This window comes from Pogoniulus pusillus, chromosome Z, assembly GCF_015220805.1.
Source record: "Pogoniulus pusillus isolate bPogPus1 chromosome Z, bPogPus1.pri, whole genome shotgun sequence".
NCBI lineage: Eukaryota > Metazoa > Chordata > Aves > Piciformes > Lybiidae > Pogoniulus > Pogoniulus pusillus.
Genome location: NC_087309.1, coordinates 25,017,468 through 25,044,770, shown reverse-complemented (window position 1 = coordinate 25,044,770; position 27,303 = coordinate 25,017,468). Strand labels below are relative to the sequence as shown.

The window sequence follows — 27,303 nt, the reverse complement described above, 5'->3', positions numbered from 1 at the left end:
GGGCTGCCCAGGGAGGTGGTGGAGGCACCGTCCCTGGGGGTCTTCAAGAAAAGACTGGATGAGGCACTTAGTGCCATGGTCTAGTTGACTGGCTAGGGCTGGGTGATAGGTTGGACTTGATGATCTTGGAGGTCTCTTCCAACCTGGTTGATTCTATGATTCTATGATTCTATGATTCTATTCACTACCCAAGTAGCTTGGGCTAGATGTTTCTCCAAGTTCTTTAAGGTTCCTCCCCCATTGCCTTTAAAGTTGTTTTTCGCAAGCCATTGTAGCGTTCAATTTTGCCTGAGGCAGGTGCATAATAGGGGATGTGGTAAATCCACTCAATGCTGTGCTCTTTGGCCCAAGTTTTTATGAGTTTATTTTTAAAATGGGTGCCATTATCCAATTCAGTTTTCTCTGGAACACCATGTTGCCACAGGATTTGTCTTTCCAGGCCCAAAATGATGTTACATGCAGTAGCATGAGAAACAGGATAGTTTTCCAGCCATCGGGTGCTTGCTTCTACTATGGTCAGCACATACTGCTTCCTGGTCCGAGAACAAGGTAGAGTGATGTAATCAATCTGCCACATTTCGCCATATTTGTACTTTGCCCATCACTCACCATACCACAAGGGCTTCAGTTGCTTGGCTTGTTTAATAGCAGCACAAATATTACAGTCATGTATAACTTGTGTTATAGCGTCCATGGATATGTTGATTGCTCTATCCCATGCCCACTGGTAAGTAACATCTCTACCTTGATGTGCTGAGGAATCATGGGCCCACCGGGCAAAGAACAGTTCACCTCGATGTTCCAAATCCAAATCCAAGTCATAATTCACTTCGGTTTGAAACACCTTGGCAGCCAAATCTGCCTGATGGTTGTGCTGATGTTCCTCGGTAGCTTTACTCTTGGGCATATGAGCATCTATGTGTCATACTCTTACAGGGATTTTCTCTAGACGGGTAGCAATGTCCTGCCATAAGTCAGCAGCCCAAATTAGATTTCCTATCCATTGCCAACTATTTCTTTTCCAGTCCTTTAGCCAACCCCATAAGGCATTAGCCACCATCCACGAATCAATATAGACATAAAGAATGGGCCAATTCTCATGCTCAGCCACATCAAGAGCAAGTTGGATAGGTTTTACCTCTGCAAACTGTCTTGACTCACCTTCTCCAGCTTTTGCTTTGGCCACTGCTCATCTAGGGCTCCAGACGGCAGCTCTCCATTTTCGCTTGTTTCCCACAGGGCAACAGGAACCATCAGTAAATAGAGCATAGTTCCTTTCTTCTTTACACAGATCAATGTGAGGAGGAGCTTCCTCAGCCTGAGTCATTTGCTCTTCTGGAGGATTTATACAGTTTGTGCCTTCTGGCCAGTTGATGATCATCTCCACTATGCCAGGTCATTCAAAACTCCCCACATGTGCTTGTTCTTTTATGAGAGCCATCCACTTAGAGCAGGTAACATCAGTTCAAAACTGGTAATCTGGGAGCCAAAAGAAGCTGTGTCTGTTCCAGTTACTTCAGAAGCAGCTTTTACTCCTTCATAAGCGTATAGTTTGCTTCTGACCCTCTACATCCTCTACTCCAGAAACCAAGTGGTTGATCACATGTTTCTCCTGGGGCTCTTTGCCATAGGCACCAGGTTCGACCATTATCACTCACAGCCATATACAGAATGTTCTTAATGTCTGGACCAGTTTGAACAGGTCCCAAACCCATTGCATGAACTACTTCCTGCTTTATCTGATCAAAGGCTGCTTGTTGTTCAGGTCCCCACTGAAAGTTGTTTCTCTTTTGAGTTACATCATACAAAGGTTTTACAATTTGTCTGTATCCAGGGATGTGCAGCCTCCAAAATCCAACTGTTCCCAAGAAAGACAATGTGTCCTTATTTGTGGGATTTGCCATGGTGGAAACTTTATTTATCACATCCATTGGAATGTGGCGGTGACCACCTTGCCAACTAATTTCCAGAAACTGGATCTCTCTAGCAGGTTCTTTCACCTTGTCTCACTGTATGGAAAAACTTGCCTTCAGTAGAAAGTCAATTATTTTGTTGCCTTTCTCAAAAACCTCTTGTGCTCTATTCTCCCAGACAATGATATCATAGTGAACTGCAGATGCTCTGGAGCTCCACCTTTCTCCAATGTACCATGGATCACTTCATGACTGATCGTTGAGCTGTGCTTCCACCCCTGGGGCAAATGATTAAATGTATACTGAATTTCCCTCCAAGTGCAACCAAATTGAGGCTTGCGTTCCTCTACTATTGGAATAGAGGAGAAAGTATTAGCAACATCTATGGTTGCATACCATTTGGCCTCCTTGGATGCCAGCTCATACTGGAGTTCTAACATATCTGGCACAGCAGAACTCATGGGCAAAGTCACTTCGTTTGGGCTGTGGAAATCAACTGTTAGTCACCATTCTCCATTTGTCTTTCACACAGGCCATATAGAATTTCGTAGAATCAACCAGGTTGGGAGAGACCTCCAAAATCATCCAGTCCAACCTAGCATCCAGCCCTATCCAGTCAACTAGACCATGGCACTAAGTGCCTCATCCAGGCTTTTCTTGAACACCTCAAGGGACCGTGACTCCACCACCTCCCTGGGCAGCCCATTCTAATGGGAAATCACTCTCTTTCTGTCAAGAACTTCCTCCTAACATCCATCTGTACTTCCTCTGGCACAGTTTGAGACTGTGTCCCCTTGTTCTATTTGTGGTTGCCTGGGAGAAGAGGCCACCCCCCATCTGGATACAATGTCCCTTCAGGTAGTTGTAGACAGCAATCAGGTCACCCCTGAGCCTCCTCTTCTCCAGCCTAAACAACCCCAGCTCCCTCAGCCTCTCCTCAGAAGGTTTGTGCTCCAGGCCCCTCACCAGCTTTGTCACCCTTCTCTGGACACCTTCCAGAACCTCAATATCTCTCTTGAATTGAGGAGCCCAGAACTGGACACAGGACTCAAGGTGTGGCCTGACCAGTGCTGAGTACAGGGGCAGAAGAGTAACCTCCCTGGTCCTACTGGCCACACTGTTCCTAATACAGGCCAGGATGCCATTGGCTCTCTTGGCCACCTGTGCACACTGCTGGCTCATCTTCAGCCTACTATCTATCAGTACCTCCAGGTACCTCTCTCCCTGGCTGCTCTCCAGCCTCTCTGTCCCCAGCCTGTAGCACTGCTTGGGGTTGTGGCCAAAGTGCAGAACCCTGCACTTGGCCCTGTTAAATCATCCCATTGGGCTCTGCCCACCCTTCCAGCCATGGATATGTTGATTGCTCTATCCTGTGCCCATTGGTAAGTAGCATCTCTGCCTTGATGTCCTGAGGAATCATGGGCCCAGTCAGAAGTGTTGTTTCATCATATTTCCCCACCATTTCACTTGCTAATGTATGGGCATAATTAGAGGGGGCGAGATGAATAATTTTCTTCAGGATGGCATGGCTCACAAGTACCTCATTAGGTTCCTCTGATGCATAATCTCCATAGATTAGCTCTTTTATGGCCTTCTCTCACAAGCACTGTGTGGTAGAGGGGATTCTCTTACTTCTCCTCTGTTATGGGGAAGTGAGAAATTAATTTGAGGCTATATTAATTTTTTAATAAAATTATTTATTAAAACTAATATTTACAAATTTGTGCCACCCCCAAACACTATGAAATCAGGTTCGTTTGCAAAGTTATAAAAACAGCTTGGGATATATTTACAGGGAATGGATTATTAAATGGAAATATCAAATTCTCAACAACTATAGACAGAGAGAAAGATTCCCTCAGGCTTAATGCCTTTTAACAACTATACTGTTTGCCCAGTAGGGGCTGAAACTGTGTCTGCTCTTAAGACAGAGGTAACTTATATTACAAAGGAATTAAAGCTTGCTTAAATGTGTTGCTCTCAAGTATTAATTATTAATCACCCTGTCATGGAAGGGGTCAGAGCCCTTTTGCCTTATTGCAGAATTTTCATTTATACACAAAATTGTGGCTCAGAGGCCTTCCATCGAAAAAGTCAGAACAATATTTCCTATCTGCTTGCACTGACGCAGCTGCTGTACCAGCAGGCGTACAGGCCTTGAGAGAATCTCTCTCTCAGGGAAGCAAAGACATAAACATGGCTATGTTTCGGAAAAAGGGTTCGAATTCTCAGACATTGTGACCACTCGACAAACATCTGCTGGGGGCTGACCCCTGGGTGGTTCCATAAGTTGTTTTGGTGAGAATTAGCCAATTGTATAGGTTGATTACAACTTTGTACCAATCTGTAAAGTTAACGTGAGTCTGACTGAGTTGGTTGAACACACCTCTTCTGAAATACTGTAAAAAATGTACCCACTTGTACCTCTTGCTCCTTACCTCTTGCTCCTTACCTTAACTTGACTGGCCCCTTGCTCTCTGCACCTCTTTGCTCGATACCCTGATCGCTGATTACACACACACACACACGCGGCATTCGCATCGCAAACAACCAGCTCAAGACTGCACCGTTCCAGACAAGGGCCCGATCCTTACGAGCCCCGGGAGTCAGCATTCAGCTCGACCGGACCCGCGGAGCCTCGGACAACGTGCCTTAAAATCCATAAAGACTTTGAAACTTCTCTGAACTGCATTTGGGACAGTGAGTAATTGATAAACTTCTATTTGAAACTGAATAACTTCTCAAGACTTCAATGAACTCTCTCATATCATAGACTCTCTTCATTTTAGTCATTCTGTATATTAAATCTCAACTACGAACCAAGAATCTACGTGGGATAATTAAAAATAAGTTTGGGGAAGGGGATTTCTAGTGCTTATAATATTAAATCATTTATACCTTTTTATAAACATCGGCCTCGTATATCATTACTTCAAACCTCCCCCCCCCAAACAAACTTTCCCGTCCGTGACACACCCTCCCGGGATTCTTTTACAGTGTGTGCACAGTATTTGGGTCTTGGTGAAGCTGAAATCTGTCCTGGCTTGCAGGGGAATAAGTGTTCCCAGTCTCTGGGGTAAACAGGATTTCTCTAACCTTCTCTCCTGGAGTGAAGTGGTCTCTGCCTTGGTGCTGCAGCTTCTGGATGTTGTGCGTGTCCAGGGATGATCAGCTGGCAGGATTTCCGGATGCAGGAGAAGGATTTGTCGTCTGTGCAGCTTCTGACAGTCAGTCTCACAGCTAGCAGGCTGTGTTTGTAGGTTATCAGACTATCTGGAAAGGGGTCTGCTGGGCTTGGATCTTTCCAGACTTACAGAACAGCTGATAAGCAGTATATGCCGGGCAAACAGGGTCTATGCCGAGCTGCAGGGAGACTTGAGCTCCATAGATAAATGCAGGAGAGCAAGCCAGTATATATGACTGCTCTAGGATTAGGCAGGGGGCTCTCGGCTCCCCATATACGTATGAAGTGCAGGCGTGCATGAGCTCTGCTTCTCAAAGGGTTCGCAGACAGGATAACTGTGCCTTGAGATTAATGCAAAAGGTCTGAGCCTCAGTAATGTTTGCAAGTGAGGCCTGATCCTGTGTCTAGGCCATTCAAGCAGGTCAGGGCAGCAGGGTGTTGCTATGTGGATCAGAGAGCTGAGCTTGGTCCTCTGAGTCTGGACTCTCTGAGTGCTCTGAATGCTCTGAACTTCTGGACAGTCTGAACACGTGGTGCTCTTTTGCACCTCTCTTTATAGACTCTGAGCCAAGATTCGTGGCTCATTTGGACATCTAAAGTGACCAGTGAGGTTGGCAGTAAGCCAAACGTTACCTTAATAGGCAGTAGCTGTTTGCCTGGACCCTCCCAATAGGGGATTACCTGGGTGGACCCCAGGGATACACAGACTGGGCGTGTGTGTGTTACACAACCTGTTTACTGCCTCATGGGTCCTGGCAGAAAAACATGTCCAGGCATGTAGAGGCATAGAGAGGCCTCAGTTTTGGGGCTGCTGCCCCTCCACTACACACTGAACCCCCAGTTCAACTGTATTCCAGTGTGAAGGTCTCCAGGGTAAATCATCCCTGTTGGGGTATCTCAGTATCACAGCTGTCAACATGTGTGACCAGAGATTAGAATTGCCATCGAGATGTCCTAAGTGCTTATCTATGCCATTGTCTCTCGAGAAAACTCCCAACTGCCTCACTGTCCAAGGGTTTATTTCTATGGTGTCCATACCTCCATCCCAGCATCTGTTTATCCAACTCATCAACAGTTGTAGCTCTTTCGGGGCATAATCTTGCCTAATATGCCTGACCTCATTCCTTGGCAATGGGACTTTTTCCTCATCATCACTATCATCCGTCTCCTGAGTATTTTTCCCCCTAGCTCTAGACTTTCCATTCCTTTTACCCACAAGGATACTAGCCTTCACACCAACCTATGTACCTTCTACCTTCTCCTGGATCCTCTTCCCTTTGCTTCATGTGATGAGCAGATTTTTGAAGCTCCTCAACCACAGCAAAAGGGTTACCCTGCTCTGGTTTATCCCCATTGTCATCTGAGCTATCTCGACCCTCAAGGCTAGCTGCCATTTTTCTCCTCATTTTAATCAGAGCAAGGGAGATCTTATCTAAAGTAAGCCGTGTCCTACTCTGGGAGGTGCCTTCCATTGAATCATTTAAATTTTTTTGTCTGCCTAGCTCTGTTCCTCATGTGGTATTGGAGCTCATCAGAGTGTGAAAAATTCTAATGCAATGCCTGTAAGAACTAGGAAACTCTCTGTGTCCAAATTGAAAGGGCCAATGTCACATAAACAATGTACCAGTCCAAACTAAAACAATGATAACTCAGGGGCACAGCAAGGAATACCACCTCCTTACTAGCAAATGGGCAGCCACTACACCTCCCTCTCCAGATTGTGGGAAAGCTGCCAATGTTCCTAGTGGAAATGATAACACGGCAGTATTGGCAGGAGTCCCAGGAGTACACAGAAATAATCAAAGCCAGGATGTTCCCTCTACTAATAACACTAACTCAGTCAGTTCGAATCCCCAGACAGCAGACAACCAGAACCCTTCTAGCTCTAACGCATATCTGAACTCACAGATCTCAGGCCAGACCCCCAATGATTCAAACCCACCAGTAGACTCGTCAAAGTCTGTCACTGCACAGCAAGCTTTTTTTGGCACCTGATAAGGTGAAAGCTAAGACACCACATTTGACAAAGTGTGATTCAAAAGAGGATGTAAGAGAGGGAACCTCTGGTGAGCAAGAGGAGGAAGAGGAGGTATTTAGTCTTCGGGACCTGGCAAACATGCTCAGATCCCAGTACTCTGATGAGAGGACCACTGTGAGGTTGGCTGCCATGAAAGAAGATGGTTCTGATGAGTTTAAAAGTGCTCTTTGAAAAGCTCTGTTTCTAGGCCAGGGACATCCAGATCAACAAGAGGAAGAGGAGAAGGATGGCATCCAGGACTCCAACCTTGTCTCTCTTAATGGCAAAACCTGCTTGCAACAGAATGTCAATGATTTTGTTACCTTTCTCGAAGACTTCCTCAGCAGTTTAGCCCCACACAATGATGTCATCGATTAATTGTATATTCTCTAGAGCTTTACCTTTCTCCAGTGCACTGTGGATAATTGAGTGACAGATTGTTGAGGCAAACAGTTGAACTAGTACGGGATTCCTCTCCAGGTGAATGCAAACTGAGGCCTGCACTTCTTTGTTATGGGAATAGAGAAGAAAGCATTAGCAATGTCTATGGTTGCATACCATTTAGCCTCCTTCAATTCCAGCTCGTACTGGAGTTCCAGCATGTCTGGCACAGCTGCGCTCATGGGTGGAGTCACCTCGTTGAGGCCACAAAAATCAGCTGTGAGTCTCCAAACGCCATTAGCTTTCCGCATAGACCAGATGTGACTGTTGAAAGGTGAATGAGCTTTCTCAGTGACAGCCTGACTCTCCAGCTGACGAATCAGCTGATGAATGGGCAACAAAGAGTCACGGTTAGTTCTGTACTGCCTGTGGTGCACAGTTTGAGTTGCAATTGGCACTTCCAGATCCTCTAGATCATGATGTCCCACAACTGCAGATTCATCTGAAAGTTCAGGTCTAATGGACAATTTCAATTTGCCATCCTCAAAAACTATAAGACCTAGGATCACACCCACCAGAAATGCCGCAGTTTGATGTGAATAAAATTCTGAACAAGGGACTGGCATCTCAGTTTTGGGCAGGATAAACCTCCGCAATGCAGTGGATAAAGCAGTGCTTCTATTGCCTGTAATAATATTGGTAAATACCCCCGTAATATTACTAGTAAAATTTTCAGTTTACCCAGTAGGTGTGACCAGGACCTTCAGCAGACACCACCCCTCAAACAGGTTTCCCTTCATCCAAAGGAGAAAATACCCAAACAGTTTTCCCTAACAGATTTTTTTCACGTACAACAGGAACTTTATCACCATCTACTGTTTGGATCAAGTCTGATTGTGTAGGTCCTACTCTATTTACTGAACCTCTACTATTTACCAACCAGATAGCTTGTGCTTGTTGTGGAGGCAGGAAATTAATGTGGCCAAGTTGGGAATTTTTATACAAAAATAGAGTTATTTTATTTTCCCAAAACCCGCCCCAAAAACTATATATACAAAGATTGATTTAGTTTAATTAACAGATTCAGTTGCTTGAGAATATCTACAGGGATACCATCAATAATCTGACTATTTTGGAAATCAGAAGTTGGAAAAGGCTTTAGCTATTAATTAATAGCATTTTTCTTACTGTCCAGGAGTCCTGTATACCCCTAGGTTCCTCTCCTGCCATGACTTCGGGGGAGAGGGAAAGCTGCCTGGTTCCCCCCCCTCACCTGCCCTGCGGGTGTGAAGGGAGTGAGCAAAGGGGTCCTGCCCACACGAGTAGTGTCCCGTGCAGTACCCGCGCAGGAATTGGGCTGGGATTGGCTGCACCTTTTTGCACCTAAGGAAGTGGTAACTCGGTTCTTTGCCTAGCAAGGGTATAAATATTGGGGGGCTTCCCATCTTTGGGGGTTCCCGGCTTGGAGTTCATCCTGATTGGAGTTAGTTACTGCCTGAACCTTTGTGCTCCCCCACCACTTTCACCTCGCCTTGGATGCAGACAGATCTTCAAAGACTGCTTCACCTATTGACACCCTTTGTGAGCTTTACGACCCTTAACGATCCACCTGCAGCTGCTGAAAGGGAACAGTGGGGCAGACCACATGAGGAAGTCAGCCTGATCGTGAGTTATTTTAGCTCAACTTTATTATTATTAGTGAGAAAACCACTATTAATTAATAGCTAAAGCCTTTTCCAACTTCTGACTTCCAAAATAGTCAGATTATTGATGGTATCCCTGTAGATATTCTCAAGCAACTTAATCTGTTAATTCAACTAAATTAATCTTTGTATATATAGTTTTGGGGGTGGGTTTTTGGAAAAATAAAATAACTATTTTTGTATTAAAATTCCTGACTTGATCACACATTAATTCCTGCCTCCACAAGACTTACTAATAAAGTTGAGCCAAAATAACTCATGATCAGGCTGACTTCCTCGTGCAGTCTGTCTCTCTCATTCCCTTTCAGCAGCTGCAGGTGGACCATTAAGGGTCGTTAGGCTTACAAAGGGTGTCAATGGATGAAGTAGTCTTTGAAGCTCTTTCTCTATCCAGGCGGGGCGAGGGGAGTAGGGGGGAGAACTCTCAGTCCAGCACCAAGGTTCATGCAGGAACGAACTCCAAGCAGGAATGAACTCCAAGGTGGGAACCTCCAAAGGTGGGAAGCCCCCAATATTTATACCCTCTCTAGACAAAGAGCAAAGTTACCACTTCCTTAAGCACAAAAAGGCGCAGCCAATCCCAGCCCTATTCCAGCGCGGTGTCGTGGAAGGTAGTTTTGGGGAAAATTGTGGGGAGAACACGCGAGGCTAACTTGTAAAGATCAAGTGATTTATTGCTCAGACACGGAGATTCCCCTCCCGAAACTAAATTACCCACGTGAATTCTTTTGATATGAGGTTGCAGAGTAACATTTCAGAAAATGACAATAAAGAGAGTCTGTGGTTTTGAGAGTTTTGAGTCTTAGAAGTTGTTCAGTCTTTAGGTAAAAGAGTCTGTCACTTTACTCACTGTTAGGCAATTCAGTTCAGCTGGATTTGAAGTTTTCGGTGGTGTCCCTTCCTTTGTCAGAATCAGGCCCAAGCGGGCGGTTCATCCGCTGTGGCCTTTGTATTCGGACAGGCCGATCTGGAGCAGAAGCGAGGCAGGCAGGCAGGCAGGCTAGCGAGCGAGCAGGTACAGGTACCCCGATCCAGACTGGCACACCTTTTTATAATGTTTAAAAGAGGTGTAACCCACCAGTTCAGTCTAATTTCACGTTATTCTTACAGATTGGTACAAAGTTATAATCAGCCTGCATAATTGGACAATTCTTACCAAAACAATTTCTAAGACCACCCCAAGCTCGGCCCACAACCAGGTGTTGAGTGTGCATGAGAACCAAGGCCGACAGTTGGAAAACAGTGGACAATGTTTACCTTTTATCTTGACTAGGGAGGAAACTTCTCATGGGACTGGAAGATTGTTTTGGTTTTACGATGCTTTTGGCGTTATAATGTGAGGCACTGTAACTTTCACAATATGGAGGCCTGCTAGGGGCTTCCACTACTCTCCATGACACGTGGACACTGCACGGGGCACGCCTCGTGGGCAGGACACCTTTGCTCACCCCCTTCAAGCCTGCAGGGCAGGCGAGGGAGGGGGGAAACAGGTGGCTTTCCCTCTCCCATTCAAGTCATGCAGAGGGAGCAATTTAGGAGTATAGAGGACTCCAGGACAGTGCAAAATGTTTGTCTCAGTTTTTCAGAGTTCCACCCCCCATGGCTTTTTGGGTGGTTTTCAGCAAACCGTTGTAGCGCTCAATCTTCCCTGAAGCTGGTGCATAGTAGGGTATGTGATAGATCAATGCAATACCCTGCTCTTTGGCCCAGTTTTTCACAAGATTCTTCTTGAAATGAGTGCCATTGTCTGACTCGATTCTCTCTGCAGTTCCATGTCTCCACATGATTTGTCTCTCCAAGCCAAGAATGGTGTTACGTGCAGTAGCATGTGGAACTGGATAGGTTTCCAACCATCCGGTGCTGGCCTCTACCATCGTCAGCACATACTGCCTGCCAGAATGAGATCAAGGCAAAGTGATGTAGTCAATCTGCCAGGCTTCACCATACTTCTACTTTGACCATCTCTCACCATACCATAAGGGCTTGATTCGCTTAGCCTGCTTAATAGCAGCACAAAAGTCACAGTCATAGATGACATGGGTGACTGCATCCACGGACAAGTTAATTGACCTATCATGTGTCCATCGGTACATTGCATCTCTGCCTTGATGTCTAGATGAATCATGGGCCCACCAAGCAAAGAACAGTTCACCTCGGTGTTTCCAATGAAGGTCAAGATCAGAGTTGGTATCAACTTGAGAAATCTCAGCAGCTTGGTCTGCCCTCTGGTTATGTTGATGTTCCTCAGTAGCTCTCCTCTTAGGCATGTGTGCGTCTACGTGCCGCACCTTCACTGGAGTTCTCTCCAGTTGGGCATCACTATCCTGCCATAGATCAGCACACCAAATAGGCTTTCCTTTCTTCTGCCAAACGTTCTTCTTCCAGTCCTTCAGCCAATCCCATAGAGCATGAGCTACCATCCATGAGTCAGTGTAGAGGTAAAGGATAGACCAATTTTCATGTTCAGCCACATCAGGAGCAAGTTGGACAGCTTTTACCTCAGCAAACTGACTGGATTCTCCTTCACCATCTCTCGCTTCAGTAACTCTCCTGCTAGGACTCCAAACCTCTGACTTCCATCTTCGCTTCTTCCCAACAAGACGACAGGAACCGTTTGTAAACAAAGCATAGTTCTTTTCCTGATCAGAGAGATCACCATAGGGAGGAGCCTCCTCAGCACGAGTTATTTTCTCCTCTGGAGGTTTGGTAGAGTCTATGCCTTCCAGCCAGTTGGTGATCACCTCCACCAGACCAGGTCGATCAAGATTAGCCATTTGTGCTCGTTGGGTTATCAATGCCATCCATTTAGACCAGGTTGCATCTGTGGCATGATGCGGTGATGAACCTCTGCCTTTGAACATCCAGTTTAGAACTGGCAGTCTAGGAGCTAGAAGCAATTGTGACTCAGTTCCAATCACTTCAGAAGCTTCTTTCACTCCCTCATAGGCTGCTAGGATCTCTTTCTCTGTTGCGGTGTAATTTGCCTCTGAACCTCTGTATCTATGACTCCAGAAACCAAGTGGACGACCAAGCGTCTCATTTGGAGCTCCCTGCCAGAGGCTCGAAGTTGGAGCATTGTCACTGGCAGCTGTGTATAGAATGTTCTTGATGTCAGGACCAGACTGCACAGGCCCCAAGCCCACTGCATGGACTACTCACTTGATCTGATCAAAGGCTGCTTGTTGTTCAGGTCCCCACTCGAAATTGTTTCTCTTACGAGTCACATCATGCAGAGGTTTGACAATCTGACTGAAACCAGGAATGTGTAGTCTCCAACATCCCACTGCAACCAGGAAAGATTGAGTGTCATTTTTGTTTTTGGGAACTGCCATGGTAGAGACTTTGTTGATCACATCCTGAGGAATGTGACGGCGACCATCCTGCCACCGCACTCCCAGAAACTGAATTTCTTTGGCAGGTCCTTTGACCTTGTCTCTCTTAATGGCAAAACCTGCTTGCAACAGAATGTCAATGATTTTGTTACCTTTCTCGAAGACTTCCCCATCAGTTTAGCCCCACACAATGATGTTGTCGAAGTACTGATGTGCACTGGGGCTTTACCTTTCTCCAGTGCACTGTGGATAATTGAGTGACAGATTATTGAGCTGTGTTTCCACCCCTGAGGCAAACGGTAGAACTGGTACTGGATTCCTCTCCAGGTGAATACAAACTGAGGCCTGCACTTCTTTGCTATGGGAATAGAGAAGAAAGCATTAGCAATGTCTATGGTTGCATACCATTTAGCCTCCTTCAACTCCAGCTCGTACTGGAGTTCCAGCATGTCTGGCACAGCTGCGCTCATGGGTGGAGTCACCTCGTTGAGGCCATGAAAATCAGCTGTGAGTCTCCAGTCACTGTTAGGTTTCCGCACAGGCCAGATGGGACTGTTGAAAGGTGAATGAGCTTTCTCGATGACAGCCTGACTCTCCAGTTGATGAATCAGCTGACGATTGGGCAACAAAGAGTCACGGTTAGTTCTGAACTGTCTGTGGTGAACAGTTTGAGCTGCAATTGGCACTTCCAGATCCTCTATGTCATGATGTCCCAGAACTGCAGATTCATCAGAAAGTTCAGGTCTGATGGACAATTGTAATTTGCCATCCTCAATCTCTACAGATGCTATTCCAAAAGCCCATTTGTGACCCTTAGAATCTTTGAAACAACCTTGTCTCAAAAAGTCAATTCCCTGAATGCAAGGCACATCAGGACCAGTTACAATAGTATGTGTCTTCCACTCTTTACCAGTTAAACTGATCTCAGCCTGTATCTTAGTTAACTCTTGACATCCACCAGTGATTCCAAAAATAGATATGGACTCTGTCCCTTTGCAATTTGATGGCAACAAAGTACACTGAGCACCTGTGTCAACTAAAGCCCTGTATTTCTGAACTTTAGAACTGCCAGGCCACCTAATGAATACATTCCAATAGATTCGGTTCTCTCTATGATCTCTTTCTTCCTGCTGGCTGAAGGCAGGGCACCCCTAATGCTGAGCGTAGCATATAGTGTGTACAAAGTGATTGGTGTTGTTGTGAGAGAAACTGCAATTGTTGGAATAATTGCAGTTGCTCTTGGGAGCTGAAGAAGTGACAGCAACTTTTCTAGCATTACTGCCTCTGTCTCTGCCACTCTACAGTTCCCTGACTCTCTTTGAAAGAGCTGAAGTAGGTTGACCACCCCACTTGCTCATGGTCTCAATATATTTGTCACTCAGAATTATCCACAGTGACACACGTGATTGCTGATGTCTAGGTTGAACTTGTCTCCTGATGGGCTAGAATTTCCTTGCAGGAGGTGGGCGTCTGTTCCTGACAGCAGAAACATTCACCCATTCAGATCACAGTATCACAGTATCATCAGGGTTGGAAGAGACTTAAACAGATCATCAAGTCCAACCCTTTACCACAGAGCTCAAGGCTAGACCATGACACCAAGTGCCACGTCCAATCTTGCCTTGAACAGCTCCAGGGACGGCAACTCCACCACCTCCCTGGGCAGCCCATTCCAGTATCCAATGACTCTCTCAGTGAAGAACTTTCTCCTCACCTTAAGAATAAATCTCCCCTGGTGCAGCCTGAGGCTGTGTCCTCCCGTTCTGGCGCTGGCCACCTGAGAGAAGAGAGCAAACTTCTCCTGGCCACAACCACCCCTCAGGTAGTTGTAGACAGCAATAAGGTCACCCCTGAGCCTCCTCTTCTCCAGGCTAAACAATCCCAGATCCCTCAGCCTCTCCTCATAGGGCTTGTGCTCGAGGCCTATCACCAGCCTCGTCGTCCTTCTCTGGACACGCTCAAGCATTTTGATGTCCCTCCTAAATTAGGTGTCCCAGAACTGAACACAGTACTCAAGGTGTGGTCTAAGCAGTGCAGAGTACGGGGGCAGAATGACCTCTCTGCTCCTGCTGACCACATCATTCCTGATGCAGGCCAGGATGCCACTGGCCCTCTTGGCCACCTGGTCACACTGTTGACTCATGTTCAGGCGGGTATCAATCAGTACTCCCAGATCCCTCCCTGTTTGGCTCATCTCCAGCCACTCCGACCCCAGCTTGTATCTCTGCATGGGGTTGTTGTGGCCAAAGTGCAGCACCCGGCAGTTCGAGCTATTGAATCCCATCCCATTGGACTCTGCCCATCTGTCCAGGTGGTCAAGAACCTGCTGCAGAGCCCTTCTGCCCTCCAACCCAGCCACATCTGCCCCCAGCTTAGTGTCATCTGCAATCTTGCTGATGACTGACTCCATGCCCTCATCCAGATCATCTATGAAGATGTTAAAGAGGATGGGGCCCAGCACAGATCCCTGAGGGACACCACTAGTGACTGGCCACCAGCTGGATGTGGCACCATTCACCACCACTCTCTGGGTCTGGCCCTCCAGCCAGTTCCTAACCCAGCACAGTGTGTTGCCATCCAAGCCATGGGCTGACAGCTTAGCCAGCAGTTTGCTGTGGGGGACAGTGTCAAAGGCCTTGCTGAAGTCCAGATAGACCACATCCACAGGCTTTCTCACATCCACCAAGCGGGTCACCTGATCATAGAAGCAGATCAGGTTAGATGATGCAGTATGGTATCTTTTACCAGATTGGCAATGTTTTTAAGATCCTACTTCAGTTCTCTAATGCTATGTTTGATGCCATCCTTTATCTCTGTACCTAGATTTTTTATAACAGAGACTAGGGCAGAATGTTACAAGCTGTCCTCTACCTGCCTCAGCTGGTCAGTGAATTCACCAACAGTGAAAGATCGTCCATTGTCACTCCTTGATAGAAACTTGCTGGCCAAGATGTTAGCATAGGATGAAGGAGCAAGCTTAATTAGCTTCTTCATGAGACCTGTTCCAAGAGGAATGTCATCAGGCTCATGTGTGCCGTGATCTCCATAAAACACTTCCTTCACAGCAAACTCCTTCAGTAGCTTAATTCCCTGCTCAATGGTGTTCCACTTCTTGGCAGCCCATGGCAGATCATCTTGGGAAAGATATCTGATAGCCACAGCCAACAGAAGGTGTGTCCACAAGCTAACCTTACCAAGAGGACTTGCTAGGTATTTGTTCACTCCACTCTCCTTGGTGAGTGGTCCTAGCTGCTTGGCAGACTTGTCTCCTACCTGCAGGGCACCAATGCTACGGCATCTCACTAGCCAGCTTAGGATTGGCTCTCGTGATTTCCTTGAGTATACCTTTCTAACTTCCCTGGCCTGTCTGAGGGGACCATTGGAGTCCTGGATGTCATCCTACTCCTCCCCTTCCTCTTGTTGATCTGGTCATCCCTGGCCTAGAAACAGAACTTCCCTCAGAGTAGTCTTAAACTCATTGGAACCATCCTCTTTGTTGGAGGCAACCTCACAGCGCTCTTCTCATTTGAGTACTACGATCTCAGCATGTTCGTCAGGTCCCGAAGACTAAATGCCTCCTCTTCCTCCTCTTGCTCACCAGAGGTCCCCTCTTTTGCATCCTCCTTTGAATCACACTTTGTCAAAAGCTGTGTCTTAACTTTTGCCTTAGCAGGTGCCAAAAAGGCCTGCACAGCAACAGACTTGGATGTGTCTACTGGAGGGTTTGAATCATTTGGGGTCTGGCCTGGGGTCTGTGAGTTCAAATCTGTCTTAGAACTAACAGGATTCTGGTCTGCTGGTGGCTGTGGGTTCGCACTGGCTGGGTTAGTGTTACTAGTATTATTAGTGTTATTAGGAATATTCTGACTTTGAGTATGTGCTCCTGGGACTCCTGCCAATCCTGGCTTGTTATCTTTGTTGTTATTATTGCTGGGAGCGTTGGCAGCATTCCCGGAATCTGAAGAGGGAGGTATAGGGACATTTGCTGGGGGAGAGATAGTTGTTGTTGAGACACTGTCCCTTTCGCTTTCGAGACAGAGATCTTCCTGGTTCTTGCAGGCATTGTATTTGAATTTTTCACACGTAATGCCAGAATTAATATGAAAATCAAAATGATAAGACATAAAATTACAGGCACCAGACATGCCACAATTTGCCTTGAGTAAAACTCTGAACAAGGGTCTGGCATCTCAGTTCGGGGATAAATTCCTCTCATTGATGCAGTAGTTAAAGATGTATTTTGTCTGGATGTAATATTATTGGCAAATACCCCTGTAATGTTACTGGTAAGATTTTCAGTGACATTAAAACCAGCGTACTCAAGAATGAGATCACCCCAGGACCAGAAAATGGTTGTGAGCTTAGCTTTAGCCTTCTTATAAGCTACATTAAGAAAGTAATAAATAATTTGGGCTTTGATCCAATTGAATGCAAGAAAACAGAAAACAGACCACATAAGAGCCCCCACCAAGTAAAATAGCTGCTTCATTAGATTCATTCTGATTCCCAGAGCTAATTAACAGTCACTCAAATGAATTTGCCCCAGGTTGGGGAAGCCAAATAAAAGATGTGGTGGTTTGGGTGTACCCCACTCCCCCCCCACTTTAGAAGGTACCCAGCTAGACTCAGTCGACTCTGGGAATATAAATGAAGCTATTTATTTACAGCTAGCACAATATACAAGCAGTTATTTACAGTATATACAATTATATACAGAAATATACAAGGTAAAAGTAATACAGAAGCACAAGTCCCCTCCCAGAAACCTGAGTCCCCAGGAGGGGCTTTCAACCATCCCTGCACCTTCCCCCTGCCCCTCTCAACCTTACCCCAGTCCTAATGAAGAAAAGAGGTTCAGCCAAGAGGTTAAGAAGCAGAGGTGAGTGGCAGGTGAGGTTAGGGAGATGCAGCTCAGTCAAAGCCCAGCCCAAGAGTGAAGACAAAAATAGCGAGTGTCATCTAATGTTTACTTTCTTCTTGTTCAGCAAGACACTGAGGGAAGCAGACATCACCATTGTTTTTCTTTCACAGCCTATGATCTCATTTTTCTCACCAAAACATTTTAGCCTGCTTCAAACTAGTACAGCCCCTCAAAATATTCATGCATCAAAAATCTGTTGAAGACTCAGTCTGTTCTCAAGCTGGCTTTCAGATGACATTTTTATACTGTTGCTGCATCATGATAGAAATAGCAGACAGTGGAAAACAACAAACAGCAAATAGAACAAGCATTTAAAAACAAATCTAAACAATATAGCCCCACATACGATTGTATACTACTTAAAGTTTCAATAATTAAAAAAAAAACTCATTAATAATTATTAATTTATTTCTTTAGTTCTACAAAAAGATGTTTTAAATACCAGCTTCTAGGATTGCGTTTGCAGGGGTTTGCTAGTTCTCATCCTTCTGTTTTTTATTATGCTCTTTAAAGATATATATATATATAAATTACATGGATAGATTTCTCTGTGTAGCTTCACTGAAACTGATCATTAGTTCTTCTATAGCTAAGGTCAAGTATGTAAGTGCATTATCACAGTATCACAGTATCACAGTATTATCAGGGTTGGAAGAGACCTCACAGATCATCAAGTCCAACCCTTTACCACAGAGCTCAAGGCTAGACCATGACACCAAGTGCCACGTCCAATCTTGCCTTGAACAGCTCCAGGGACGGTGTCATGGAGAGTAGCAAAAAGCTTCTCTAGGCTTTTGCTATATTGTGTAATTTCTAGTGCCTCACATTCAAGCCAGAAGCATCGAAAAACCAAAACAATCTTTCAGTCCCATGGGAAGATTTCTCCCCAGGGTAAGTGAAAAGGTAAACACTGGCCATGTTTTCCTTTCCACTTGACCTTGCTTTCCAGACAACAGGGTATTGTTTTGGTTAAGTAGGAACGACTATCTCAGGTTTGCCCAGCACCTGCAGGTGGGCTGGCCTGAGGAGTGGTCTTTACTTTGTTTAGGTAATGTTATCCAATTATATAGATTGCTTATTGTCTTTTACCAATATATGTGAACAACGTAAAAATGGTCCGAGTTGTGGGCTAGTCCTGTCTTGGAACATTATAAAATGGTGGACAGGCCAGGATCGGCGCGCGCTCTCTCTCTCCTTCTTCTTGCTCTCTTGCTCTTGCCCTGGTCTGCGTCTTGCACTTCTGGGTTTTTCCAGCCTTTCTGGTTTTTCCCTGGACTTAACAACAACAAACTGCTCACCGATCTAGTCTCGCCTCGGGTGGACCCCGAGTCGCGGAGACTACATTCTGCATGCCTGGACCCTCATCGGGAGAAAGAGACTCCTTACCAAGCTATAGACTGTGAGTAGCTGACTGACGAACTATTAACTCAAACCAGAGACTCAAGGAACTCTCTTTAAATATCATAGACTCTATAATTTGCCATTTTCGGAAATGTTACTTTGATCTCAATCGAAAAGAATTCACAGTGGTGGTGTAGTTTCGGGAAGAGGGAATCCGCATTCTTTGCAATAAATCACTGATAAAATAGTCAACGCCTCGCGTATTTTCCCCCATAACTCTGCCGCGAAACTGCGTTCCACGACAGATTTTGGTGTCAGAAGTGGGATTGAGAAACTGAAGTAACAGCCGAGTTTAAAGAATGGCTCAGTTTGGAAAGAGTTCTCCTGATATAAGAGATGCCAGATCGCCAGATATCACAGACACCCTGTATGCTAGGCTTGCATCGGCGTTTGAATCAGCAAATTTAAGAAAAGCTCTGACGGCAAGGGAGGATGAATCGATAGAGGAAATAAATATTAGGTCAGCTAATGTAATCGCGTCTCTCTATGAATCTTTTGGAGATACCGAGGGAGTTGACAAAGAAAGTTTTTTTGATCTGGGAGTTGGCGTGTTCAGATCACAAGTTGATATAGAGTCTTGCAGGCGTGTTGCAGAGGCCTGGAGGTTGGAGGCGCAGGCGCATGAACGGGAGATAGAGGCGTGCAAACGTGAGGCAGAGATGTATAAACAGGAGGTCAGAAAGCTGAGTGATGAGAATGCCCGGAAAGAATTGCGTTTAGAGCAAGCGCGTCAAGAAAACAAGTCGTTGCAGAGTGAGAGAGATGCTCTGTTAAAAGACGTTGTCAGGCGGAACTTAAGTATGGAGGAAAAGTTAGACAAGTTACTAAGCCGAAAGTCACAGTCCGGGAGCTCTTCCCGAACGCAATCAGCCGTTAGTTCCCGTGCGGGCACACCGCAGCCGCGATCGCATGTCGGGTCTCGGACAGAAACTCCGCAGCCCTCGACCCATCGTAGAGAGTCAACCGGTCACCTAGGCTTGCCAACTACTTTTACTCCAATATGTCCTGAGAAGTCACAGCAGCCTGTGGTTCGCCGGAAAGAGCCGGTAACTACACCCTCTCAAACCCAAGGGTTGCAACCCTTGCACTCTCCGCCTAGAGTCTCTCGCGTCAGTACACCTTTACGCGAGCCCGATTTCTTTAAATTATGTCCGGTGAAGCACCATCCTCAACCAGTGAATCCCCAACCAGTGGCAGAGCCATCCCTGTTGCCGCTAAAGCCGTGCGGATCGACACCGCGTCCACCGTTTAACTCACCAATGCCGGTCCAACTGGACGCCGCTTTGCCTCAGCCGCAGCCAGTTCAAGTCCCGGTGATTCCGCCGGCGAAGCCTCTGACGCTTCTGCCGATGCCGACACCCCAGCCGCCAGCAGCACCATTATTAACAGTAGCGGAGCCGATAGCCCAGACACAACCTATTTTGCCGCCGAACGCCATGTTATCTCCACAGCCGACAGCGGTAGAACCGAAAGCGGTCCCGCAGCAGCTGACTCAGGTCCTAGCGACTCAGCCGATTCCGTTAACGCCTTCACAGCCGACTCTGCTTCAGCAGCCGATCGTGCCGACAACCCCGTTTCCGACGGTGCAGCAGCCAGCACAGGAGCTTCAGACGATCCCGCAGGTCCCGGCGCTTCAGCCGCCGCCACCAGCAGTAACGCAGCCGATAATCCAGCCGCAATCGTCTGCAGTCCCGCAGGCAGCAGCTACGGTGCCGCTTGTCCCGGCACAACCATCTTCTCAATCTCAGCCCGTTCCAGCGTTCCAGCAGGTCCCGATTCCGTCTCAGATTCAACCATCGGCAGCGCCGCCGCAGCCGCCATCTTCTCAACCATCTCCACAACAGCCGCCATCTTCTCAACCACCACGCCCTGAGCAGCCAGCGCTAAGCACGCCTGTGCAGCGCCACACCGCGTTACAGCCTGCAGTTGCGTCTATTGATAGCGACACGGAAGTGGAGGAGGTGCACCACAAAATGAAGTCCTACTCCGTGAACCCTCTCTTTGCATCTGAAACCTCGCAAGGACCGAAAGGAGGCAAAACAACAACTACGAAAACAAAACCGTACACAGAAACGCAGATGGATGATCTTAGGGAAACTTATTCCCGCATGCCTAAGGAATCCATAATAGCGTATGTGTGTCGCGTGGTACAAAGGGGCGCGGAAAGGATTATCTTATCTCGTGAAGAGGTGGGAAGAACTAACTGGGGACCCGAGGTATTTCTTGGGGATGGTCCTGAGGGAGACCTTGCGTTGAGTGCTAGGATCTTTCATTGGGCTAGTGCTTATGAGCCTTCGGATAGGGGTGATCCTACAGAATTTTGGATCAGATCCCCTGATGAGTTAAATGAAGCATTTGCTATGGTTGCTTGTATCCAAGCTGTGAATCATAAGGGATTATATGCACATGCAATGGATGCCCCAGTAGAGCCACCGAGGCTTAGACCCCTGATAAAAGGTATGCCTGGCTTCATAAAGGCTGAAGGCATTAGGATAAGGAGACAAATTGAGAATGCAATACAACAGAATGAAGGGCAAGGGAAAAGTTCACAAAGTGTAGTACATCATCCTACATGGAGGGAAGTGCTTACAGAACTAGCCACTCTAGGAAGAGAAATGGGTTATCATGATCCTTTATCTGTGCCAGAATCTGTCTTTCAGAAGGAAAAGCAGTCTGGAGGCAGGAACAGCTCTGCATCACGACGAAAACACCAAACGGTGCGGCATGCCTGGACATCTGGTGACCCCAATGAGAGTCCAAGATCGAGCCCACGATCAAGTCCCAGGGGGAGCCCTGAGCTTAATCGTCGCTCTGGATCTGGAATAATGTGGGTACCGAGTTCTACAGGTAGGGGTGTAATCCCACTGCAGGAGCAGAAATATGCAGTGAAGCCTCGTGATGTGTTTCAGAAGAAACAGGCAGAGCGTGATCCTGTGAAGAGTGAGCTCAGTACTATGAGTAAGTCCATGTCTGATATAAGTAAGTCCGTGTCTGACATGAAAGGACTGCTAGAACAAGTACTGAAAGGCAATGGTAACGAAAAGGTGAAGCAGAACCGTAAGAGAGGCTCTGCAAGCATGTCTCCTACCAAGTCAGGTTCTCCTGATCGGGGAGGAGATAAGAGCAGATAAAAAAACTAGGTGTGGCGGTGAATGATTCAGGCCACACTCATCGCTCTGTTTCTGAATGTCAATGGTCTGACAAACCTGAACCCTATATCATGATTCCTACTGGACCAACTAGAACTGCTGTCAAATACCTAATAGATACAGGTGCACAAATTACAGTGCTAAATGCACAACTAGCCAAGCATCTGAAAATATTGCCATCTCGGAGAAAGGTAAACATAACAGGTGTTACAGGACAACCTGAAACATGCTATTTAGCCAAGGCACAGCTGTGGCTACCTGGGGAGAAAAGAGGTACCCTGGTAGAGTTAGCATTGGCTTCGTGCAAACATAATATCCTTGGGTTTGATGTTCTAGCAGGCAGAAGATGGCACCTTCCTGACGGAACATTATGGAGCTTTGGTGCTTATGAGAGGAGGAATAAGAGGCAAAGGTTAATCCGTGCTCGTGTTCGCTTATTGCAAACAGCTCCTCCATTGCCAAAGTCACCCATTACTTGTGTTGCACAGTATCCATTGCCAGCTGCAGCTAAGCAAGGTATCACTGAAGTGATAGCTGATCTTGAAAAGAGACAGATTATCACTAGAACTCATTCTCCTTACAATTCACCTGTTTGGCCAGTCCGAAAATCTAATGGCCGATGGAGATTGACGGTAGATTTCCGGAAGCTAAATAGTAACACTCCTCCTCTTACTGCAGCAGTTCCTAGTCTTTCATCCACAGTGACAGCAATCCAAGCGGCTTCTCACACCTGGATGGCGACTCTAGACGTGAAGGACATGTTCTTCATGGTGCCATTGAGAGAAGAGGACAAACCGCAGTTTGCTTTTACCTGGCAAGGTATTCAGTACACATTCAACCGTCTTCCACAAGGGTACAAACACAGCGCAACCATTGCACACAATGCACTTGCAGCTTTGCTTGACACTGGTCAACTTCCTAAGGATGTTAAGATGTACCATTACATTGATGATATCTTGGTGGGAGGGGATGACAAGGAGCAAGTTGGTGCAGTGGCTGAGAATATTCGAGAGCTGTTGACTAGCCAAGGTTTGACCATTCCGAAGGAAAAGTGTCAAGGTCCAAGTCAAGAGGTAAAATTCCTGGGATCATGGTGGATAGCAGGGGCAGTGTCTGTGCCAGACGACACTCTTCAGAGCATTGAAAAGGGCCAAATACCCCAAAATAGAAAAGAGTTACAACAGTTGTTGGGTACTCTGGGTTACTGGAGGAAACATATTCCAGGTTTCTCAGTAATTGCCCGTCCTCTGTATGATTTGCTTAAGAAGAACAAGCATTGGGATTGGACTCCAGAACATTCTGATAGCCTGAGGTTTCTCAAGGATGAACTAAAGGCATATCAGAAGTTGGGGCCATTACACCCAAAAGATGCCCTGAGGGCTGAATGGGGTTTCTCCGCAAATGCCTCATACTGTGGAATTTTCCAGAGAGGACCCAATGGTCCTAGTAGAGCTATCATGTTTGCCTCAACAGTATTCAAAGAGACCGAAATTCGGTACTCAGATTGGGAAAAGGGACTTCTTTCCCTAACTCGAGCTGTTAAGGAAGCAGAAAAGCTTCGTACTACACAAGATATTGTAGTGCAAGGTCCATTTCCTCTGCTAAAAGCAGTCCTTAAAGGAACTCCTCCACCGGAAGGAATTGCCCAAAAGGCTACTGTTAGAAAGTGGTATGCCTACTTAGAGGGAATTTCACAGCTGATACCGCTGAAAGAGGGACCTACAAAGGTATCCAAACTTCAGCAACCCATAAATCCTGATAAAGCTCTGCTTAGTCAGCCATATAAGCCTTCTCCTATTCAGGTAGCCCCTGAGATGACCGCAGACTCCGACAAATCGGGAGTGTGGTTTACAGATGCATCCTCTCGGAGGGTAGGAGCGAAGTGGCGCTACAAAGCCGCTGCCTTGGAGATTGCTACAGGCCAGACAATCATTGAAGAAGGTGATGGTAGTGCACAGGTAGGGGAGTTGCGTGCTCTCATGCTAGCAGCTGAGCATGGAGCAACAACTATTTACACTGATTCTTATTCCACATTCAAAGGCGCCACTGAATGGATTTGCCAGTGGGAAGCGAATCAGTGGAAGGTGTCAGGTGTGGAAGTCTGGAGAGTCGAAGACTGGAAAAGGCTATTAGAGATTGGCCGATCCAGACCCCTCAAAGTTGGTTGGGTAGAAGGGCATTCCAAAAAGCAAACACCAGCTACCACCTGGAATAATCAAGCTGATTTCCTGGCAAAGATCAACATAGTGGATGAGGAGAAAACAGAGTGGTGGAGATTAGCTGAGTGGCTTCATGTTAAAAGAGGTCATTCAGGAAAAGCAGACCTTTACTTCGAGTGTAGGTCTAGAGGATGGCCAGTTTCTATGAGTACCTGTAAGGAACTCATTTCATCTTGTCCACAGTGCAGAATCAGGCTTAAACAAAATCATCCCAATCTAGCTCCAGCACAACATATCAGAGGAGACAAAAGGTTATGGAGTACATGGCAAGTTGACTATGTGGGTCCTTTAAAGCCCTCACACGGGAAGAAATACATACTGGTGGGGGTGGAAGTGGTTTCAGGATTAGTCATGGCTACAGCAACTAATGCTGCAACAGGAGCTCAAACTATTGAGGTCTTGAAGCAGTGGTTTAGTGTCTTGCCAATGCCGGAGTACATCCAAAGTGATAATGGATCTCACTTTACAGCATCTTCTGTACAAGACTGGGCTAAGAGTGAAGGGATTACATGGGTATTTCATACTCCCTATTATCCTCAAGCTAATGGTATTGTAGAGAGAACAAACGCTCTGGTTAAGAAACATGCCATGGTATCCAAAGGTAACTGGGATAAACGCTTACCATACGCAGTTTTCATTGTGAACAACAGATGGGGTAATTATGGTAGTCCTAAAATAAGGGCATTTTGTCCTGACAGTCCAGTGGAGAATGTTAGCCATCCACCAGATAAATCTCAGCACTCTCAACAGTCATTACACAAATTACAGGTGGGACAACCAGTAATGGTAAATTTACCTTCAATTGGAGTTGTGCCTATGACCCTGACAAAACCAAATGGGTTGTATGCTTGGGAAGCAACTGATGTAAGTGGGAAGACTCATCGTATCAGTGCACGATGGATTCTCCCAGACTTCTGAACTGCTTACGCATATACCAGGTTTTCTGCTTTGTAAATATTCAATAAAGCTTTGTTTATTCAGGGGGGTGGGCATAAGTATTAAGTTAGTTTGAATTAGAGTTATGCTTATGTATTAGTTATGTTAATAGTTAAGTATAAGTTGTATCTCATTTTTGTTTTCCGATTCTTGGCTTAATGTGAGCCAGGGGGTGGAGTATGTCATGGAGAGTAGCAAAAAGCTTCTCTAGGCTTTTGCTATATTGTGTAATTTCTAGTGCCTCACATTCAAGCCAGAAGCATCGAAAAACCAAAACAATCTTTCAGTCCCATGGGAAGATTTCTCCCCAGGGTAAGTGAAAAGGTAAACACTGGCCATGTTTTCCTTTCCACTTGACCTTGCTTTCCAGACAACAGGGTATTGTTTTGGTTAAGTAGGAACGACTATCTCAGGTTTGCCCAGCACCTGCAGGTGGGCTGGCCTGAGGAGTGGTCTTTACTTTGTTTAGGTAATGTTATCCAATTATATAGATTGCTTATTGTCTTTTACCAATATATGTGAACAACGTAAAAATGGTCCGAGTTGTGGGCTAGTCCTGTCTTGGAACATTATAAAATGGTGGACAGGCCAGGATCGGCGCGCGCTCTCTCTCTCCTTCTTCTTGCTCTCTTGCTCTTGCCCTGGTCTGCGTCTTGCACTTCTGGGTTTTTCCAGCCTTTCTGGTTTTTCCCTGGACTTAACAACAACAAACTGCTCACCGATCTAGTCTCGCCTCGGGTGGACCCCGAGTCGCGGAGACTACATTCTGCATGCCTGGACCCTCATCGGGAGAAAGAGACTCCTTACCAAGCTATAGACTGTGAGTAGCTGACTGACGAACTATTAACTCAAACCAGAGACTCAAGGAACTCTCTTTAAATATCATAGACTCTATAATTTGCCATTTTCGGAAATGTTACTTTGATCTCAATCGAAAAGAATTCACAGTGGTGGTGTAGTTTCGGGAAGAGGGAATCCGCATTCTTTGCAATAAATCACTGATAAAATAGTCAACGCCTCGCGTATTTTCCCCCATAACTCTGCCGCGAAACTGCGTTCCACGACAGACGGCGACTCCACCATCTCACCAGGCAGCCCATTCCAGTATCCAATGACTCTCTCAGTGAAGAACTTTCTCCTCACCTCAAGCCTAAATTTCCCCTGGTGCAGCCTGAGGCTGTGTCCTCTCATTCTGACGCTGGCCACCTGAGAGAAGAGAGCAACCTCCTCCTGGCCACAACCACCCCTCAGGTAGTTGTAGACAGCAATAAGGTCACCCCTGAGCCTCCTCTTCTCCAGGCTAAACAATCCCAGATCCCTCAGCCTCTCCTCATAGGGCATGTACTCGAGGCCTCTCACCAGCCTTATCACCCTTCTCTGGACACGCTCAAGCATTTTGATGTCCCTCCTAAACTGGGTGTCCCAGAACTGAACACAGTACTCAAGGTGTGGTCTAAGCAGTGCAGAGTACAGGGGCAGAATGACCTCTCTGCTCCTGCTGACCACACCATTCCTGATGCAGGCCAGGATGCCACTGGCCCTCTTGGCCACCTGGTCACACTGTTGACTCATGTTCAGGCGGGTATCAATCAGTACTCCCAGATCCCTCCCTGTTTGGCTCATATCCAGCCACTCTGACCCCAGCTTGTATCTCTGCATGGGGTTGTTGTGGCCAAAGTGCAGCACCCTGCACTTTAAGCTATTGACCGCCATCCCATTGGACTCTGCCCATCTGTCCAGGTGGTCAAGGTCCTGCTGCAGAGCCCTTCTGCCCTCCAACCCAGCCACATCTGCCCCCAGCTTAGTGTCATCTGCAAACTTGCTGATGACTGACTCGATACCCTCATCCAGATCATCTATGAAGATGTTAAAGAAGATGGGGCCCAGCACAGATCCCTGAGGGACACCACTAGTGACTGGCCACCAGCTGGATGTGGCACCATTCACCACCACTCTCTGGGTCTGGCCCTCCAGCCAGTTCCTAACCCAGCTCAAAGTGTTAGAAGTAAATGGAATTATTCTCAGAATCTGCTGCACTTTCTGTATGACAAATGGTGAGCAATTTTATGTTAATCGTTAGTCTCTCTAAGAAAGCTATGAAGCTTCTGCTTAGAGGCTCAAGTAGATACAGACCCAGGTATATCCTT

General features: G+C 46.4%; 1 protein-coding gene and 1 long non-coding RNA gene across 2 annotated transcripts; both read left to right on the top strand.

Annotated features, from left to right (window-relative positions):
- The first annotated feature begins 18,215 nt into the window (after positions 1–18,215).
- Positions 18,216–21,983, top strand: LOC135192920 (uncharacterized protein Rv2082-like). The gene is made up of 3 exons (XM_064176313.1): positions 18,216–20,685; positions 20,716–21,309; positions 21,499–21,983. Exons 1-3 carry the CDS (start codon positions 19,152–19,154, stop codon positions 21,981–21,983), a joined length of 2,613 nt encoding a protein of 870 aa, XP_064032383.1. The 5' UTR covers positions 18,216–19,151.
- A 5-nt stretch (positions 21,984–21,988) lies between these two features.
- Positions 21,989–26,165, top strand: LOC135173501 (uncharacterized). The gene is made up of 2 exons (XR_010301356.1): positions 21,989–22,820; positions 25,832–26,165. It is a non-coding gene; the product is annotated as an uncharacterized LOC135173501 (long non-coding RNA).
- Positions 26,166–27,303: the final 1,138 nt, after the last annotated feature.